Source organism: Myxine glutinosa, chromosome 10 (genome assembly GCF_964187855.1).
Source record: "Myxine glutinosa chromosome 10, kmMyxGlut1.1, whole genome shotgun sequence".
Taxonomy (NCBI): Eukaryota; Metazoa; Chordata; class Myxini; order Myxiniformes; family Myxinidae; genus Myxine; species Myxine glutinosa.
Genome location: NC_136270.1, coordinates 106,732,748 through 106,753,574, shown reverse-complemented (window position 1 = coordinate 106,753,574; position 20,827 = coordinate 106,732,748). Strand labels below are relative to the sequence as shown.

Here is a 20,827-nt window from a genome sequence, read left to right as displayed (position 1 = left end):
ATTCTAAAGTGTAATTCCTAAATGGTTCTAAAGTGTAATTCTATTGCATTCTAAAGGGTTCTAAAGTGTAATTATAAGGGGTTCTAAAGTGCAATCCTAATAGGTTCTAACGGTTAATTCTAAAGGGTTCTAAAGTGTAATTCTAAAGGGTTCTAAAGTATAATTCTAAGGGGTTCTAAAGGATGATTCTAATGGGTTCTAATGTGTAATTCGAAAGGGTTCTAAAGTGGAATTCTAAAGCGTTCTATAGTGTAATTATAAAGGTTATTCTGAAGGTTTCTAAAAATAGGCGTAGTTTGACTTCTCTATTTGGGGGGGGGGGGGGGATAGGGGGGCAAGGGCTTAATATTAATAATGGCCTTAATATAATGTCTGACTTCCAAAATTACCGTTTGTTCGTGTAGTTACAGTGTAGATGAAATCATAAATACAGTTTATGTTCATTATTGTTGCTCACTTTTAAATACGGGATGTTTTTATTTAATTGTAAACTACTGAAAAATATTAAGGTGGGGGCATTCCCCCCCCCCCCCCCCGCCTCCCCCCAAACTCTGCCAGTGCCTCTATCCTTACAAGTCTCATAGTCCCTGCTGCTAAAAGCATCCCCTTAGCATGACGCCACCTTTTGCTTTCCTCTTGCAAAACTTTTGCTTTACTCTTGAGAAAGGTCAGTGGATGCACGTTTATCGGTGTTGCTGATCGAAACGTCGAGCATGAAGGAACTGCGGATGCGCTCCAACGCGAGTCGAAAGAATTGACGCGACCAAAGACGGAATTCGTCCGAGTTGCTTTATTGAAACAAAACAGCTCAGGTATTCTGACAAGCCCGTTTATCGGGCAGCAATATATATATACACATTTATGTCGGGAAGTTTGCCCGGCAAAAGCTATACCGGGCATGCCCGGGTGTCAAGGGCGAGCCTTGGAAAGGCGAGTCTGGACCTGCCCGGGCGTGTTTGGCTGCGGCCTGGCAAGTCGAGGCTGGGCGTGCCCGGGCGCTCTGGGCGAGCCCTGGAAAGGCGATAGCGGGCATGCCCGGACGCTCTGGGCGAGCCCTGGAAAGGCGATAGCGGGCATGCCCGGACGCTTTGGGCGAGCCCTGAAAAGGCGATAGCGGGCATGCCCGGACGCTCTGGGCGAGCCCTGGAAAGGCGAGAGCGGGCATGCCCGGGAAAAGACGAGACCGGGCGTGCCCGGGAGGTTCGGGCGTGCCCGGGAACAGTGAGTCCGGGCATGCCCGGGAGAGGCGCGTCTGGCCGTGTTCTGGCCGGTGCAAGGCGATTGTGTGCATCCAGCGGTAACCGCTACACACGCCCCTCCAGAATCGACCTGCACCGGCAGGGTCAATTTAAGGGGGGTCCGGATGACCCGGCCGAAGCGACTCCTGGAGGGTCGTGGGGAGGGGTCCGACGTGGTGGTGGGTGGTCGAGTGGGGGGAACTGTGGACGGGGGGCGGCCTCGCTGCGGAGGATGCCCGGGAATCACGTCGGGGTCACCAATGAAGGAACTGCGCTCCAACGCGAGTCGAAAGAATTGACGCGACCAAAGACGGAATTCGTCCGAGTTGCTTTATTGAAACAAAACAGCTCAGGTATTCTGACAAGCCCGTTTATCGGGCAGCAATATATATACACATTTATGTCGGGAAGTTTGCCCGGCAAAAGCTATACCGGGCATGCCCGGGTGTCAAGGGCGAGCCTTGGAAAGGCGAGTCTGGACCTGCCCGGGCGTGTTTGGCTGCGGCCTGGCAAGTCGAGGCTGGGCATGCGGCGCTCTGGGCGAGCCCTGGAAAGGCGATAGCGGGCATGCCCGGACGCTCTGGGCGAGCCCTGGAAAGGCGATAGCGGGCATGCCCGGACGCTCTGGGCGAGCCCTGAAAAGGCGATAGCGGGCATGCCCGGACGCTCTGGGCGAGCCCTGGAAAGGCGAGAGCGGGCATGCCCGGGAAAAGACGAGACCGGGCGTGCCCGGGAGGTTCGGGCGTGCCCGGGAACAGTGAGTCCGGGCATGCCCGGGAGAGGCGCGTCTGGCCGTGTTCTGGCCGGTGCAAGGTGATTGTGTGCATCCAGCGGTAACCGCTACAAGCAGTTGTTTGTTTGCTCATTAAAGGTTGGAGAACTCAAAATGGATCCATTTGAGATATATATATATATATATATATATATATATATATATATATATATAAATATATATATATATATGTATATATATATATGTAAAATCATACTTTGCTGCAAAGGTAGTGCTCACAACAGCAGTTTCACTTTTTAGGCAGATTTCAATAGCATTTTTGTAAAGGAGAAATAATATTATATGCATCGTAAGGAAATAAAGAAACCCTGGGAAGCCGAAGAATAGCCACTGAAGACTTTAAAGAAAAAAAGAAAAAAATAAAGCGCAGCAGTTTAACTTTATCCACACTCATGCAAAATAGTTTTATGCTGTAGGTGCCTAGTTTCGGAAAAGCACATCATCATGACGATGTGCATCGCTTTTGCTTCCTGCTTCATCTCGGATCATGACCATCTTTTTGATCTTTTCCAATTTTCATGTCAAAATTACATTTGCCATCTAGTTGTCACTATGAAGTAAATCATTCATGTTGGTGAGATATTTTTTACTGTGGACATGTATGGATATTCATCTTTCTAAATCATTTCTGTTTGGACACGGGGATGTTTTTTTTTTTTCAACACTCTCAGAATTGATGAAATATTTTCGAATATATAAACTTGTGGATAAAGCCAAAACTTTAATAGCAATTAACTTGCTTGTTTGTTTGTTTTTTGTTGTTTTTTTCCATTTTCAAAGATACATTAAAAAAAACAAAAAAACAGGATATAAGGCTTATCGAAGAGCTGTCACACAAATCATGTGCACACATGAAGAGAGACACTTCAGACAACACCAGACCTGACTTCACAAAAACACAGCTGGTGAAGAGCAGCTGAGTTATTGCTGGCACCCTGAACAAAATCCAGATTCGTGCCGCCCCCAGTGAAACACCAGTCCTGGCCAGCCAGCGATAACCCGCCTGTGCTTGAATGTCACGAAGCAAGTTGATTGAATCAATGACAGTAAAACAATTTTGCAAAAATAATATGAAAATCAGTGATAATCTTTGATAATCGAAATAGTACAGCCAATTTGTCACTAGCAATTGATTTTTATACAAAATCTCATGCATTGCTGGATTTGCATCATGCAGGCATCACCAGCAGCACTCTTGGACCGGGCAGCATTTTAATTCACACCGAGTGCACTTCGGATACACTACCTGAGAATGCATTGTTGGTGTTGAGGAAATATATCTCTTCCCAGCCATCACCATCAATGTCACAAGCGGCGACTCCAATGGAACTGCCGTGCTCGTCTCGCAATGCATAGTACGGAGAATCGATGTGGTCGACTGCCAGGTTCACCAGACGATGCAAGCTTGCATCGTACTTTAGTACCAAGTTGGCTTCATTGTAACTGAAAAAGAAAATGAACAATTTGTCTTATGTACAACAATCGATATTTTAAAGCAGGTATTGTTTTCTTCATCTTGATGGTTCACACTTAGAAGTGCTGCACTTATTTATTATTTTATTTATTTATTTTATCACTGCTTTCAGTTCGATACTTATCCTGTCCGAAGAAGAAGAAGAAGAAGAAGAAGTTTAACCCAGTTTTTTGATGAAGTTTTTAATGAAGTTTTATCCGAAGAAGTTTCACATCGAATGTATAAGAGGCATTCAAGAGGTTTTATGAACTAGGTACAGTAAGCAATGGTGCTCATGTCTTATTCTACATAAATATGTTTAAACTATTTGTAAAAAAAAAATGAGACCACCTTTAGAGGCCATTTTTCCCTGCAGAGCAGGGGTTGGCCTTTTTCAGGCACCGAAGCAATGTTTTATGGCCAGATGCCCTTCCTGCCATCAACCCTGTTATTCGCCTCTTGCGACACACAGGGAATTACCAGTAAGCTGGTACTCAATTTGCCGACCTCGGAGTCAAGTTGATGGCAGGAAGGGCTGACAGGCTGAGTCAACCCCGCTGGCGTTAATTCAGCAATTGACCGGGATTCGAACCCAGGATCCTAGGATCCCAAGCCGGCACCCTAACCGCTAAGCCAACACCACGCTATTTGTACAAAAATATATTAATATATAATTTATCTTAAAAATACATTTACTTATTCTTTGTTGTCGGTGTGTCAAGGACGATTGTGAGTATCTTACTCATAGAACACTGAATGTTCCAGAAAAGAAAATACAAAATATGTCTATATTGCCCTAAACACCACCAAATACACCGCTGGCTGCTCATTTCACAACAGAAAAAATAATGGTAGATTTTGGGTCGTTTTCGGATGGGAAAAAAACACTACTAAAAAGAAAGACAGAAAGACAGAAATGATGAAAAACTGGGCCAACATCAGGACAAATATGTTTCTGAAACATCAGCAAATGTCATTTCATGGGAAAATTGTAAAGATAAATATTTGACCCATCAGTTCTTTTTCGTTTGAAACCTTATTATATTTGTACAGCGACTCTGAATAGTACGCTGTAAGATATTTCATGCATTTCATAAAAGACAAGCACATCAATGCTTTACATTTAATAAACAAACATAATTACAATTTGCAGCACATTGCTTTAATTTAATGCTTCTTTTGATGTCTCATTTATGAACTTCCCAATAAAAAAGTCTTCACAACTCAATAATTATATAGAAGCTATCTATTTTATTTCCACCAGTCTTTTAAGATTGCCTCATGATATCTGCAATAACCACCGAATCTGCTCCAGCTCACTGCTCCCATATTTCTTCTTCTTCTTTTTCTTCTTCTGTGCCAGCTATGGTGTCTGCGTATTGTTGTGAATATGAGAATGGTTTTTTTTATTTTGTGGTGGTGGTAAAATGTTGTAAAAGGTTGTTGTAAAAGGTTGTTGTAAAATATCACCCCTCCTCCCTCCGTTGTGGTTGTATAAAGGTCAAAGGGCGTTCCCGTAGTTAGTCCATAAAAAACATACATGCAGGACACGATATATCTTTTCTTTTGATAGTTATCTCTTATTCTGTGTTTTAGGATAAGGCTGTGTCTCCCATTAATTAAAAGTACTCCATTGCACCAGTGAAAGAGAATAGACCCCCTTTCCTTCCCATCCCCAAAAATCTCCCTTTCCATCCCCTCCAAAACCTCCAATAACCACCATTGACCACGAGGCTCGGGTCGGAGAAGAAAGGCGTGTCTCCACCTCGTCAGAGGAGGGGAGGGGCGCGCCCGCCCGTCGTCGTCCGGGGCGGAGCCCGAGGGTCGTGCGACCAGCCAGGGCCGAGGTGAGCGCCCCGATGGGCGTGTCCAAAGCGCCGGGGGCGTGATCGCTGGGGGCGCTATAAAAGGGCGCAACCGGAAGTGGAAGAGAAGAAGAAGAAAGAGAGATGCACTCTGGGTTGGAAAAAGAAGGGTTGTGAAGAGAGGAGGAGTTGGTTGCAAGGAGTTGGTCACAGTCGGTTGCCAGAGAGAGGAGTCGGTGGTGAGAAGTGAGAGAAGCAAGAAAGAGTTGAGGGTTGAGGGACCAGACCAGTGAGACAAGTCCTGGGAACGCAGCGGACGGAGGCCGCCGCAGCCGCGCCACCCCACCGCCAAAGGGGGCCTGAACGGCGGTTCGGAGCAGGGCCGAAACGGAACGGCGGCTGCTGAATGCGCCGGTTGTGCTGCAAGACCCCCCCTTGGACCTTTCCTCTCCCGCCAGCCATCCACCTTCTGCCATCCCTGGCATTCCCCGTGTGAGTCGTCTTTGTTTGTTCTGTCCTGGGTAATAAGTTAAGTCTGTAGATAAGCTAAATTTGCACTGTGTCACCTGCGTCTTGTACTTGTAAATAAACTGAATTGCTTTTTGTTGCTTGTGTGTAAATAGTAGGAATAAATGTGGTAGTATTTCAAACCTTTTTTTTGTCTCCGTTTTCCTCTTGCATTGCGTCGCTTTTGTCTTTTCCCTCATTGAGCAGCTAGGGTGCGATACAACCAACGTTCGGGTGGAATCGGGTGAGTTTGTTAGGTCGCGGTTTTAAACCACCGCTCGGTCTATAACATCCAAACCGCGATCTATAACAATTGGTGTCGGGGAGTGAGATCGACCCGGAGCGCGCTTCACGCGCTCAAAATTATAAAGTACGAAATTTGTTTTGTTTTAAAGGAAGAGCCCGAATTTTGAAATCGCGCCATGGCTGTCCAAGGCGACGGGATGCCGGTGGGAGAGATAGAGGGGTTAGAAGTAACCCAGGACTTCGGGGAAGAAAGGGAGGAGGAAAATGGCAATGTGGTTGCGGGAATTTCAGGTGCACAAAATGGCGCTCTAGCGCACGTGATTACAGCGGCGCCACTTTTAGCCACGCCCATGGTCGCGGTAGTCGAACCGGAGATGCCAATGGATTTGAACCTTTTTTTTATACAAATGAAGGCCCTTATGGCCCAGAATAGTGAGCGATTGGAGGGCCGGATGGATGCTCAGAGTGAGCAATTGGGGGTAATGGGGAACCGGATGGATGCTCAGAGTGAGCAATTGGGGGTAATGGGGAACCGGATGGATGCTCAGGGTGAGCGATTGGAGGGCCAAATGGGGGTAATGAGGGACGAAGCGAGGGGTACCGGTGAGAAGTTAGACAATAATTTTGAGGGGTTAGACAACGGGATAAAAGAGGTGAGAAATGGGTTAACGGGGGTGGAAAATAGAATGGCTGCCCAGGAGAATCAGATGGGGTGAAAAATGGGTTAATGGGGTTAGAAAATAGGATGGAGGACAAATTGCGGGAAATAGGGGAACAATCCGCCCGGGAAATCGAACAGATGGGGAACCAGATGGAGGAAATACGACGAGGGGTGAGTGAGGAGGTCTCGGGGCTACGCGAGGAGGTAAAGCGAGGCGAAAAGCGTATAGAGAAAGAGGTGAGAAATAATACGGCAAAGTTACAAGGGGGAATAGAAGATCTGACGAAAGGAGTAGAACAGCTGACAGTGGGACAAAAGGAACTAGCGGACCAAGTGGAAAAGAACACAGCAATCATCGGGGGTTTAAAAGCAACACAAAAGGACATAAAAAATGAATTAATAGCGACACAAAAGGAATGTCAAATGGTACATGAGGGATTGACGAAGAGGTTGGAGGAGGTGACAGAAGTAATGGAGACGAAGGACCGGGAGGTAAGGACGCACATAGAAACGGTTAAAGTAGCGATGGAGGAAGAAATCGAGGGGGCGCACCGGGAGCTGAAGGAGGTAAAGGAAAAATTAGAGGAGGTGGAAGAAGGGGTGAGTGAAATTAAGAAGAGACGGAGGGAAGCTAAGAGGGAGATAAAGGAGGAAGTCATGGAATATGTACAAGGTCTGTGTTCAAATCATGATGCGGTGCTCACTAACCAAATAAAAAGTTTGCAGGTGGCAGAGGAGGTGCGACGAGGTACGGAGGTGAGTGGCAATGTACATGATGTGAGGGGAGATTCAGTCGGCTTGGGGATTGGTTTGGATCCGGGTGTTCGTGAAAGGCCGTTGGTGAAGTGTGTGACAGGACAGGTGTGCGAAAAAAGAGGTGTGCGAGAATGTCCGACCATGGGGTGTGTGAGGAAAAAGTGCACGCCGAGGAGTGAGTGTGCCGTCAGGAGTGAGCCGGTCGGAGCGCGTGTGCGAGGGGGTACATGGAAGCGCGGTGTGGTGAGTGTTACGGAGGAAGTAACGAGAGAGTGTACACCTGTGGTGAGTGTTACGGAGGAAGTAACGAGAGAGTGTACACCTGTGGTGAGTGTTACGGAGGAAGTAACGAGAGAGTGTACACCTGTGGTGAGTGTTACAGAGGATGTAACGAGAAAGTGTACGTCTGTGGTGAGTGTTACAGAGGGTGTAACGGGAGAGTGTGCGCGAGAAAGGTGTGTAACGGACAGGTGCATGAGGAAAGAGTGTGCCGTCGAAAGTAAGAGTGAGTGCGCGGTCAGGAATGGAGGTGAGAGTAGTGAGAGTGAAATGGAGCGTGAGTTGGTTGTGACAGGTGAGCGAGGATGCACACTTGGAATGGTAGAGCGTGAGTGGGAATGCACGCTGGAGTTGGTGGTGAGGCACGTGGTTGGGTGTGCGAATGAGGGTACACCTGTGATTGTCACAGAGGAGGTGACCGAGGAGGGGGCGCGAAGCGGTGTATTGGTGAGGTGTGCGAGCAACGAGTGTGTGCCAAAGTGTTCGGTGGTCAGGTGTGTGACCAAGGCTGTGAGTGGAATGGGTGTACCTGGGTGTGTAAGGAAAGGTACGAGGAGCATGGGCACAGCTGGATGTGTGAGCAAGGAACGGGCTGCGGGGTGTAAGCGTCCAGGTGAAGCATCGACGTTAGACGGGGTAGAGTTTAGAACGACTTATAGCCGAATCAGGCCCTCGGTGCGTGCCGGGCTTCGCGTGCCGCGAGAACCAGCGGGGATCCGAACCACGGCGGTTTCGAAAGAACCGCCGTGCGCGATCCACGCTGGGCCTCGCGTGGAACGGCCGCGTCCGGGCTCCACTAGGCGGAGCGGGCAGCTCGATAGGAAGGGTCGTCATGGCGACCACTTTCTATTGAGACGTGCCGGCAGGTCGAGATCGGGACATTGGATGGCTCCACGCCGAAGTGGTGCGTGGGATCTCGGCCCGGGTAAGCCCCCGTCCCTGCCCCGAATGCGGGACGTATCCAGCCGCTGGCACAAAACGACCCGCGTTCATTGCTCGGCTGTACGAAGCCGGGCTGTAGATGTGAATTGGCGCACCGAGAGGATGTAATAAGTAGACGGACTGTGATAGTGATAGTGATTTGATCCGAAATTTAGAAAAGTGAATAGAATTGGCAGTAAATGGAAAATTTTTGAATTGGTTGAATTTGGACGAGCGAAATTGGTAGTGAGGGACCCCCGATGTGGTGGGATGGCAAATCCACCATCCCTCACAGGTGGGGGCAAAGGAGCTATAGTTTATGGGGTGTATGGCAGTGAAAACTAGCCCGGGTGGGTTAGGTTATATTGATAGGGCCCTAGCGAAGATGACATTAGGTGACGTTAAGTTTAGTTAGTGACTGATACCTGTAGTGGGGACGCAGGTAGATTAGTGTGGATGATAATGACGTGGGAGCGCAATAGTTTAAAGGGACGACTGGGAAGCGCAAGTTTCAGAGGGGAGTAGTTAGCTGAGATGATGCCGTGTGTGTGAGGATTGAACAGGTGAGAATGGAACAGGTGTGATTGCACAGGTGTGCAACTGAACAGGTGTGTGGAGCAGTGTATGAGTGAGTGATGGTGATGTGTGTTGTGTTGGCCAACTGGTCCAGGAAGAGGAGGAGGGTGCAGGTGGCACCAGGTAGGATTGCACAGGTGTGCAACGACAGGTGAATGAAAGACAGGTGTATGGAATAAATGGTATGGAGTATTGGAATGGATGGTCGTGGAGTGGGTATGGTGGAAATTGTGGAGTGGAGTGGATGGTGCGAAGGTGTGAATGGGGGAAGAGTGGACCGCCCATCACGGATACCCGGGGCGGGTAGTGTAAGAGTTAGGTAGAGGGTACAGGTAAATTGTGGTTGGATATTGGCATCTGTGGTGCGGTTGGAAGAATGATGTTTGGATGGGTGCATTAGTGTTGTGGAAATGGCTGGGCGTGTAGCCTGTTAGTGTGTGTAGTTGGTTTGGGCACTCCACCACTGTAAGGATGTCGGCCAGGTGAGGCCGCAGGTGGGCTCTGGGAGCCGGTAGTAGTTGTTGTGGATGGGGCCCGAGGATCCGGAGGACGGACCCGGGTAGCCCAGTGCCAGAGGGCACCATGGGGTGACAGAGCCAGGAGAGGGGCTGTCCCCAGTTAGTTAGGTTAGGGTGAGGAGCTAGGTAAGCTCGGGTGGCAACTACAGTGGTGGAGGTGTGCAGGTGGGTAGACCTGTTGGGAGAGGTACACGTCGCAGCCCAGAAATTGTGCGAGGGCACCGGGAGATGAATCGGGGGAGTGAGACCCCAAATTGAAGAGCACCACAGTTTGGCCAATGGGAATTGGTTTTTTAGAACCCATAGTGTAAGAGGGCCAATGGTTTGGCAGGAGAAAGACCCCGGGTAGTGTAAAGTGTGTTAAAGTCATTTAGGAAATAGTTAGGATGAAGGATCTCCTCGCACCATCTGCATCCACTCACCTGAGGTGACAGGTACTCCACACCATGCCATGTTTTGATTATTTTTTATGATGCAAATGTTTGGATTGTGAGACGCATCATGACGTGGGTGTGACATTGTGCTTTGATGTTCCATCTCTGCCTCCTTATGAGGATTGATGATGAATTGATGATGGCAAATTTTTGAAGTAGAGGGATTGTGGAGACGAATTTGATATAGGGGAAATATGGGGAAGACGTGACAGTAGTGACGAATTTGGTAATGTGTAGGTTTTGTACATATGGGGTAAGGGCAAGGGTGGGCTAGGTAACAGGGGGGTGACGTACGGTAGGGACGAGCTTTCTCACTTCGCCCTCCGTACGCATTTCGCCTTGCATTGCCTTTTTGATGTGTACCCTTGAGACCTTACCCCTCGCTCATCTGTCTTGTCCCCCCCCCCCTTTTTTTTGTCTCCCACATGAGGACCTGAGCGCCGTTGGGCGCCGAGGGGAGCGTGCGTGGGTCGGCCATTGTGCGCCCGAAATTCCCAGAACCAGCTGTCTGCATCGATGCACCACATTATGGACCACATGTCAGTGGCCGAGCACCACTTATGGACCCCATGGGTTGGGGCATGGCCCCTCTGCTGGAACCGGCCATGAGGGCCCGAAATCTTGCTGGCGGACCTTGGCCACAGGGCACCAATGCCCCACAGGTGAACCATACACATAGTCGGCCTGGTGGGCCATAAATAAATAAAAAGGACACATTGGGTGCAAGTTTTATTGAAAATAGGCCGCCAGTAAGCAAAGCAAAGAAAATGACAACAACTGGAAGAAATAATGATAACCAGCAGAGGGAGCCGAAGAGCAAGAGACACCTGCAGGGTTGGGTTTGTTGGTTTTATTTTATTCATTGAACAATGGGGACTGCACCGATTGGTGCTTGGGTGTGTATTGGTGCGTTTTTGGGTGCTTTAATGGTGCATTGATGCAGAGCCGACTGTCCTCCCCCAGAAAGAACAATTACAGGTCCTGGGTTAGTTTTGTAAATAAAATTAGCGTCAGTGTAAATAATGCTCCCCACCGTCATTGTATAGTTTGAAGACCATTCCGCAATTCGGTTAACTGTGGGCGTAAGTCTGTTAGGCAGGGTGCAATGGAGCAGCGGGACACATTTATTTATGTTTTAAAACTGTCACACTCAGGGTCAGGTTAAAAGTAGAGGGAACTACACCTACATGCCACACTAAGGTAAAAGTAATAGGCCCGGGACGTGCCTAAGGGGAGGAGGGTGCAGTGTTGTGAATATGAGAATGTTTTTTTTTATTTTGTGGTGGTGGTAAAATGTTGTAAAAGGTTGTTGTAAAAGGTTGTTGTAAAATATCACCCCTCCTCCCTCCGTTGTGGTTGTATAAAGGTCAAAGGGTGTTCCCGTAGTTAGTCCATAAAAAACATACATGCAGGACACGATATATCTTTTCTTTTGATAGTTATCTCTTATTCTGTGTTTTAGGATAAGGCTGTGTCTCCCATTAATTAAAAGTACTCCATTGCACCAGTGAAAGAGAATAGACCCCCTTTCCTTCCCATCCCCAAAAATCTCCCTTTCCATCCCCTCCAAAACCTCCAATAACCACCATTGACCACGAGGCTCGGGTCGGAGAAGAAAGGCGTGTCTCCACCTCGTCAGAGGAGGGGAGGGGCGCGCCCGCCCGTCGTCGTCCGGGGCGGAGCCCGAGGGTCGTGCGACCAGCCAGGGCCGAGGTGAGCGCCCCGATGGGCGTGTCCAAAGCGCCGGGGGCGTGATCGCTGGGGGCGCTATAAAAGGGCGCAACCGGAAGTGGAAGAGAAGAAGAAGAAAGAGAGATGCACTCTGGGTTGGAAAAAGAAGGGTTGTGAAGAGAGGAGGAGTTGGTTGCAAGGAGTTGGTCACAGTCGGTTGCCAGAGAGAGGAGTCGGTGGTGAGAAGTGAGAGAAGCAAGAAAGAGTTGAGGGTTGAGGGACCAGACCAGTGAGACAAGTCCTGGGAACGCAGCGGACGGAGGCCGCCGCAGCCGCGCCACCCCACCGCCAAAGGGGGCCTGAACGGCGGTTCGGAGCAGGGCCGAAACGGAACGGCGGCTGCTGAACGCGCCGGTTGTGCTGCAAGACCCCCCCTTGGACCTTTCCTCTCCCGCCAGCCATCCACCTTCTGCCATCCCTGGCATTCCCCGTGTGAGTCGTCTTTGTTTGTTCTGTCCTGGGTAATAAGTTAAGTCTGTAGATAAGCTAAATTTGCACTGTGTCACCTGCGTCTTGTACTTGTAAATAAACTGAATTGCTTTTTGTTGCTTGTGTGTAAATAGTAGGAATAAATGTGGTAGTATTTCAAACCTTTTTTTTGTCTCCGTTTTCCTCTTGCATTGCGTCGCTTTTGTCTTTTCCCTCATTGAGCAGCTAGGGTGCGATACAACCAACGTTCGGGTGGAATCGGGTGAGTTTGTTAGGTCGCGGTTTTAAACCACCGCTCGGTCTATAACATCCAAACCGCGATCTATAACAGTATTTTTGTCTGACTGTTCCCATTTGACCTTCTGTTAGTCTGTAAAGGTTTTTTTGTATACGTAGTCGAGGCTCGTGGAAGAGCTAGAACTAGTACACTGAACATATCAGGATGCAACAGGACAAAAGGTACAGGAGAGAGAGGGGGAAAACACCAAAATCAGACAGGAAGACCAAGATAGGGGGAGACTTGGAAAAACAATGGGTGTGGGAGTAATGGGGGGCAGGAGAGGATGCATGGGGTGGACAAGATGGATACAGAGGGAAGCTCTCAGGAGGGAAACTGAAAATTTGGAAGGAGAAGAGATTGGAGTGGGTTAGAGGGATTAACAGGGTAGAAAAATCATGGTTTGGGATTGGTGATGATCTGAGATTGAGGTGAACAGCTGTCTTGAAGAACTGGAGGGAAGAAAGGGCAGGAGCATGAAGGTGAATACATGAATGATTAAAACATGTCTGCGCTGTTTCTACATTATCTCTGTTCCCGTTCGTTATGAACAACGTTAAAAGTAAATAAGAACAGAATGTTAAATTTTCAATGTCTCCTCTCTTTCTTCCTGTTGTTAACAGCATTCCTGTTTTGTTTGATAAGCACAATGTTTAAATTAAATAAATAAAAACACGTGTAATGCACAATCTCGCGAGATCCCGTCATCTGGCGATTATTCAGATTCCGTCAAAAATAGCGGTTAAGGAAGTTAAATGATAAAAACTCATATAATGGTCATTCGTAATGGAAAAAGATGATATATAACTGGAACTCCTCGGACAAAGATCTTTATAATGAAATGGGTTTTAATTTAAGAGGAAAACCAGCTTAAGAGAAAATCGTCAGATACACAGACATAGTATTATTATATAGTATTATTACTTTTTCTTCATGTCAGGTCAGATCTGTGACCCGACCGAGCGACCAATAAACCGAACAACCAACTGATGGACCAATCAACCGACCGACCGACCAATCAACCGACCGACCAACCGACTGACCAAACAACCGACCGACCAACCGACTGATGGACCAATCAACCGACCGACCAACCAACTGATGGATCAATCAACCGACCGACCGACCGACCAATCAACTGACCGACCAACCGACTGACCAATCAACCGACCGACCAACCGACTGACCAATCAACCGACCGACCAACCAACAGACCGACCGACCAATCAACCGACCGACCGACCAACAGACCGACCGACCAATCAACCGACCGACCGACCAACAGACCGACCGACCAATCAACCGACCGACCGAACTTATGCGATCGAGCAGTGTTAGTGGATAGGTCTGTGAGTCTGTAAACACTTCAGTCATTATCACTTGAACCAAACACACGATGTCGATGAAACTTGGCTACAACCTTCATATGTGATGCCTAATGGCGGGTATTACCGCATCAAAGTCTGGGCTCAATAAGGGGAACTAGAGAAGGTGTTTTTTACCCCTCCCTACCCCACCCCCCAAAATAGATATTTGCTCTCTGTTGCAAAACTACACACATAATTTCAATGAAACTTGATGACAACTTTCATCGCCCATGTACCAAAGTTTGTTCACAGCATTTAAAAAAAATTAAGGTATGAGGGTGATGGTGGGGGGTTACAGTGACTGTTGCTGCTGATCCAGGTGAGCTTCAGGACCTGCGGTCCTATTTCAATTCTTATTAGTAGTATTATTATTTATATTATGATCATGAACCACCAAATTGAATCTAATGTTCCTGCAGAAAATAGGTTTGAATGAGGAAGCAGAGATAATTGAGTGAAGCACTATGTCTCTCCAAAAAGACTGTCTGGACAACCCTCCCATCTACTTTGTCAACAATCCTGTGGAAGAAGTTCTGTCACGCCTCACTATCAGCCATGATCTTTCCTGGGAAAACCACATTTCCAAGCTGGCCTCAAAAGCCAGTCGCCGACTGGGCATCCTCCATCGTGCGAAGTCCTTTCTGTGCACTTCTGAGCTCCTCACCACATAAAAAGCTTTCATCCGCAGCTTGATGGAATACTGCTCTCCCCTCTGGGCTGGTGCTCCTGCCTCATACCTAGCTCAGCTTCACGCTGTAGAAACCAAAGCTTTCAGAATCATTGGAATCTCCCACGATAAAGCTAACTCTGAGGGCCTTTCACTTACTCACCGCAGGCAGGTTGGTGGTCTTTCTGTCTTCTACCGACTCCTCTCCGGCCTAGCTCCCCCAGCTCTATCTGTGCTCTGCCCCCCAAATATTCCTACAGGTCGCACAAGATCTGCCTGCAACCCTCTTATGGTTAAACTGCCAAAATCAAGACTCTCTGCTCACCTTCACTCTTTCATTCCTCTTTTCTCCCGCCTCTGAAACAAACTCCCTCACTCTCTTCAATCCCTCTCCTCCCTACAGGTCTTTAAAACAGCTGTTCACTCTTATCTTCCCCCATGCAAAACCTTGATCTTTTCTATCCCCGTTAATACACCCCAAATCCACCTGTTTCAATCCCCGACTTCATTCCTGAAATTCCTAGTAGTGTCAATTTGTTTTACTAGGGCATGCCCGTACTATATATATATCTAAAATTATATCCCCCCCCTCTATTTACATGAAATGGTTTGGTCCATTCGCAAAGCCAAAGCGAACGGCTTGCGAGTACGGCGACAATCCCCCCCCCCTCTATTTACATGAAATGGTTTGGTCCATTCGCAAAGCCAAAGCGAACGGCTTGCGAGTACGGTGACAATCCCCCCCCCTCTATTTACATGAAATGGTTTGGTCCATTCGCAAAGCCAAAGCGAATGGCTTGCGGAGTTTGGTAAATAAATCGCCATAGCTCGGTAACTACTTCTCCGATTAATATGAAACCTTGAAAAGGCACATCCTCGGGTCCCCAGCAATATACCTGGCAAGTTTCAAGTATATCGGACCCGTGGTTGTCGAGAAACAGCGGTCACAGACAAACGACACACAGACACACAGACACACACACATACACACACACATACACACAGAGATTACTGGAATTATAGATAGATACCGTGCACCCCTTCTCTACCACCCCCTTGCCCCCGCCCCCAAGCCCACTGCCTTCCTCAGATCTCCCGATGTTCCGGTTCTCTACTGTTGTGCTTGTGTGCTTCCCTCTCTCTCCCCATCTTGTCTCTCTTATATGTTCTATGTGTCCGTTTATGTTTTTTGTGTTTTATGTGCTAATGTGTCTTAAATGTGCTAGCTCTCACATGAGCCTCAATCTTGTATATAAAAACAAGACCAAAAGTCTAACAGCGGCGTAGCCGGGCTTGTAAAGTATTATAAACCACAAACACACATTATTGTCTTTTTTAACAATCGCTAATGCTGTTTATAACATTAAACAAAAAAATTGGGAGGAATCTCGACATCCATGAGGTAAGTTTTACTTCCAGAACCGAGTGAAGATCTACTGTAATCTAGATTATACCCCACAAGGGTTGGAGGTGTGCTCATTCACCAAGCAGCTAGCTAGCGCTTGCCAAGCCAGCCGTTCCTTAACGGTTTTGAATGGAGTGCTTGTTCGAATGCTTACACCACTTGACGATCTCTCCATAAGAACCTTGGTAAATGAACACACATCCAATGTTCTTGAGACCCGACCATAGATCGACTGTAATCTATATACCTCAAAGATGAATGACCCTTCCTGCCACTCCCATAGTGAGTGGATATAATTGTAAATTCAAATGTCGGTTGGTATAGTCAGCCGTCGTAATGTCGTCAGACGTAATCACATCGCCCTGTCATGTGACCAGGCTCTCAGCTCTGATTGGTATACGTTTGAGGGGACATACATTCATACATACATAATACATATGTACATACATACAGATGGACAAACACTGTTCTAGACGGCTCTTCCCGATGGGCTACGCCGTAAAAAATAAAAAAGCAATCAGATTTCCATCCATGACTTTAAAACAAGTAGTATATTTGAATATATTGTCGTGTGACTCCGGTTAACACCAGAGACCGTGGATAGGCCTAAACGGATTTATTCGAGGCGACGAACAAACACGGATTTGACTATCAAACGCGGGAGGAAGAAGGAAAATGGAAGGCTGCGCAAGCGCTTACCTTCAACGAACCGACGTAGCTTCGATCCTGCAGGGAAATTAACTCGACATGGGCACAGGTTTGACAGGGAATATAAAATAATACAAGGGTTTATTGAAATAAAACGCAGGGACAGGAAAACGTGATGATAATCAAATAATGTAACTAAATTGGGATCCCACACACCGGACTCAGAAACGAACAAAGGAGGATGAATTACGAAAAGAATTGTCTCGTCGTGGTGTGTAAAATGGTGCGTGCGGCCTTATCTGTCCCTCGTCTTGTCTTGTCCGCCGTCCAACACGGCTCAGTTCGGCCCCGATGTACCCGCAAGGTCCCTCGCTTCAGCACCACATCACCGAGCACCGCTCCAAGCACAAGCACCACTCAAAGCACCACGAGGTCCCACAGAAGGAAAAGCACCGCGCGTCCAACGCAGGCTAGCGGCTCCAAGCGAGGTCGATCTTCACACACGATCGGCCTGCCACGTCCCAGTCAGCCCTCCCGAAGCAAACGTGCAAGAAGCAAGCGAACTCCACTTGGGCTATGACTCAACTGAACTCGGGCTGCACAAGACGAAGCGCCGGATGTCCAAAAAGGGCTAGCTGCGCAAATAAGAGCACGAACCGCAAGAGCCGCAAGAGAGACAAGAGAGCCAGACGCAAGAGACTCAAGAGCACGAACCGCAAGAGACGCAAGGGCAAAAATGGCGTTCGGCGCTCCCTTAAATAACCTTCCCGCGGTGGTGACGTCAGCCCTGGCGCGCCTCCCAATCAGTGCCCTCCACCGACTTGTTGGCTGGAGGTTCATGCCTACCACGCCACCCCAACACTCGTTCCCTGTTCCATGGTCATAGCGCGTGGCACTCGATGTGGCTAGTCCTGTCGGAGGTGTAATGGCGGCGGCCATCATCGGCAGTGCCCCGGCATGGTTTCCTTGCCTGTTCGTCTTTCACAGTCATGTCAGGGAAGGGAATTATTTAGTGTTGCACTAGGGACCTAACTACATGTCTATGTTGGTGTGCATTGCCATAAGGGACAAAGGTTTAGCTACCAGGTGTGACACACAGGGGCGCTACTCTTTAATCCCTACGCTACTTATCACTCGAACATCCTGGTATGCTCACAGGTATACTCTTAACTGACAAAACGCCAACACATTAAACTTATTACATGGTAGATTCCTTACCGCGACAGACGAATACCTACCTACACAGATCTATCTGGCTCTACATATTGCTACCCCACCGACATAACAATATTTTGAAAACCCTGATACTGAATAGCAGTATATTTTGTTTTTAACATTGAAGGCTACAGGGGAAATATGACGCGTTGTTTGAAGCTTCATGTGCAAAGACCCTTCAAATTCAAGAAATGTTGTTCGTGTTTGTCAATTAATCATCAGACTTGCACATGGGAGTTTTTATCCCAATTACTGAGAGAGATTATGTGAAAAGGGAGCTTGTGCCATACCCTGCTGTGCAGAGCTAATATATATTACGGTTGCCTTTCTGTGACTGAGAGGCCACAACAAAAACTGAAACACAACAGCTGCTTTAACAAAAACTGAAACACAACAGCTGCTTTAATTTCAAATGTGATATGCAGTTGGGACGTGCAACATATGAGCACCTGCTGCACGAGTTGTCATTGGATTCTCAAACACAAAATGGATCAGGATGCAACATAACACAAGGAACAGTAGAAAGAGAAGGGGGGAAATGTCAACAGCAGGGCCAAGGAAGGACATCAATGGAGACGGACAACCAGGGATGCGTGGGTGATGGTGAGGGTAGGAGAGAATGCAGGTGCTGGATAAGATGGATACAGAAGAAAAATTTGGGGTGGGGAGATTAGCAGGAGTAGAAATGGTGGACCGCATGCTCCCTGAGAAGGCAGAGGGCGGAAGAGCGGAAAGGAGGCATGAGAAGACAGAGAGACCACCGACCTGTCGGTGATGACAAGGTAATAGGCCCCTAGACTCAGCTTCATCACGGGAGATTACAATGATCAAGAAAGGTGTGAGGAAGGGAAGCCAGCCCGGAAGGGAGAGCAGTATTACATCTAGCAGTGGATGAAAGCTTAGTAGGTGGATAGGAGTTCAGGTGTACCAAGGTGGGACTTTGCATGATGGGGGATGCCCAGTTTTGCAATGTGGTTTGCCCATGTGGTTCTGAAGTGTCGCTTTGGAGGCCATCTTTGAAATGGAGTGTGCCCAAGTGGTTCTGAAATGTTGCTTTGGAGGCCATCTTTGAAATGTAGTGGTGCCTATGTGGTTCTGAAATGTCGCTTTGGAGGCCATCTTTGAAATGTAGTGGTGCCTATGTGGTTCTGAAATGTCGCTTTGGAGGCCATCTTTGAAATGTAGTGTGCCCAAGTGGTTCTGAAATGTCGCTTTGGAGGCCATCTTTGAAATGTAGTGGTGCCTATGTGGTTCTGAAATGTCGCTTTGGAGGCCATCTTTGAAATGTAGTGTGCCCAAGTGGTTCTGAAATGTCGCTTTGGAGGCCATCTTTGAAATGTAGTGGTGCCCATGTGTTTCTGAAATGTCGCTTTGGAGGCCATCTTTGAAATGTAGTGGTGCCTATGTGGTTCTGAAATGTCGCTTTGGAGGCCATCTTTGAAATGTAGTGGTGCCTATGTGGTTCTGAAATGTCGCTTTGGAGGCCATCTTTGAAATGTAGTGGTGCCTATGTGGTTCTGAAATGTCGCTTTGGAGGCCATCTTTGAAATGTAGTGGTGCCTATGTGGTTCTGAAATGTCGCTTTGGAGGCCATCTTTGAAATGTAGTGGTGCCTATGTGGTTCTGAAATGTCGCTTTGGAGGCCATCTTTGAAATGTACCGTGCCCATGTGTTTCTGAAATGTCGCTTTGGAGGCCATCTTTGAAATGTAGTGTGCCCATGTGGTTCTGAAATGTAGCTTTGGAGGCCATCTTTGAAATGTAGTGTGCCCAAGAAATATCATGGCTGAGAGTGAGATCCAAAATTTTGAGTGACTGAACTTCTTCAAGAGGGTTGTTAAGAAAGTAGATAGGAGGGTTTGGGTACGATCCTTTCAGAAAGAGAGAGTGAGTGTGTGGGATTTCTCAAGATGAAAAGACATATTCCAAATATTAGACCAGTTTGATATTTTGTCAAAGTCTGAAGAGAGTTTGTGATTTTTTTCAAGGTCCGTCAAGTCAATTTGTGATTTTGTTAAGGTCTGTCAAGGCTTCTGCCTGTCTATCTTAAGGATGAGGGATGTCAATTCAGAGGGAGTAGTCATCAGCACAGAGATAAAGAGGATTTTAGAGTCAAAGAGATCACTTATGAATATTAGGAATAAGAATGGGACAAGATGGTGACTTGGGGCACTCCAGCCTTGACAGCGACAGGCGATGAAAGGATTCCGTTGAGAGCCACACGTTGGCTAAGAGAGTGGAGGAGGTCAGTAATCCAGTTATGGAGTTGCCTTTGGATTCCATAGGTAGAAAGTTTGGAGAACAAGATGGGATGTCAGACTGTATCGAAAGCTTGAGAGATATGTCGAGCGAGAGACGGCCCTGATCTCATGTCTGACATTGAGGGTGTCCATCCATTTTTGGGACAGTCAAAGCAGCATGTCCAAGGTAGATAGATGGGCCCTGGTCTGAATCCAAATTGATGATCTGAGATGAGGTCATTGGAGAATAGGAATTATTTTATGTCAAAAGTGATGATGGATTCCATGACTGTGCTGATGTTTAGAAGTAAACTAATTGGTCTGTAGTTAAGGGGATCAGGTTTTGCACCTTATTACCTCCGCCACCAAAGGTAGGTGGAGGTTATGTTTTCACCCCTGTCTGTCTGTCTGTCTGTTTGTGAACAAGATATCTCAAAGAGTTGTGGACGGATTCAGATGAAATTTGGCAGAGAGGTAGCGTATGTGACAAGGACAAAATTATTAGATTTTGGTGAAGATCCGGATTCGGATCCGGCTGGTAAAAAATTTAAAATGATTCTTCACCATTAGGAGATAGGAGCAAAAACGATACATAGCAGGATATCTCAAAAAGTTGTGGACGGATTTGGACTAAACTTGGTGGACAGTTTGGGTGTGTGACG

At 47.5% G+C, this 20,827-nt stretch overlaps 1 protein-coding gene across 1 annotated transcript in view; it reads right to left on the bottom strand.

Annotated features, from left to right (window-relative positions):
• LOC137433879 (cartilage acidic protein 1) overlaps positions 1–20,827 on the bottom strand; it is a 354,284-nt gene that overhangs the window by 191,007 nt on the left and 142,450 nt on the right. The window contains exon 3 of the mRNA XM_068126319.2: positions 3,278–3,474. Coding sequence (XP_067982420.2) covers positions 3,278–3,474 — 197 coding nt within the window. The remainder of the gene's footprint in view (positions 1–3,277; positions 3,475–20,827) is intronic.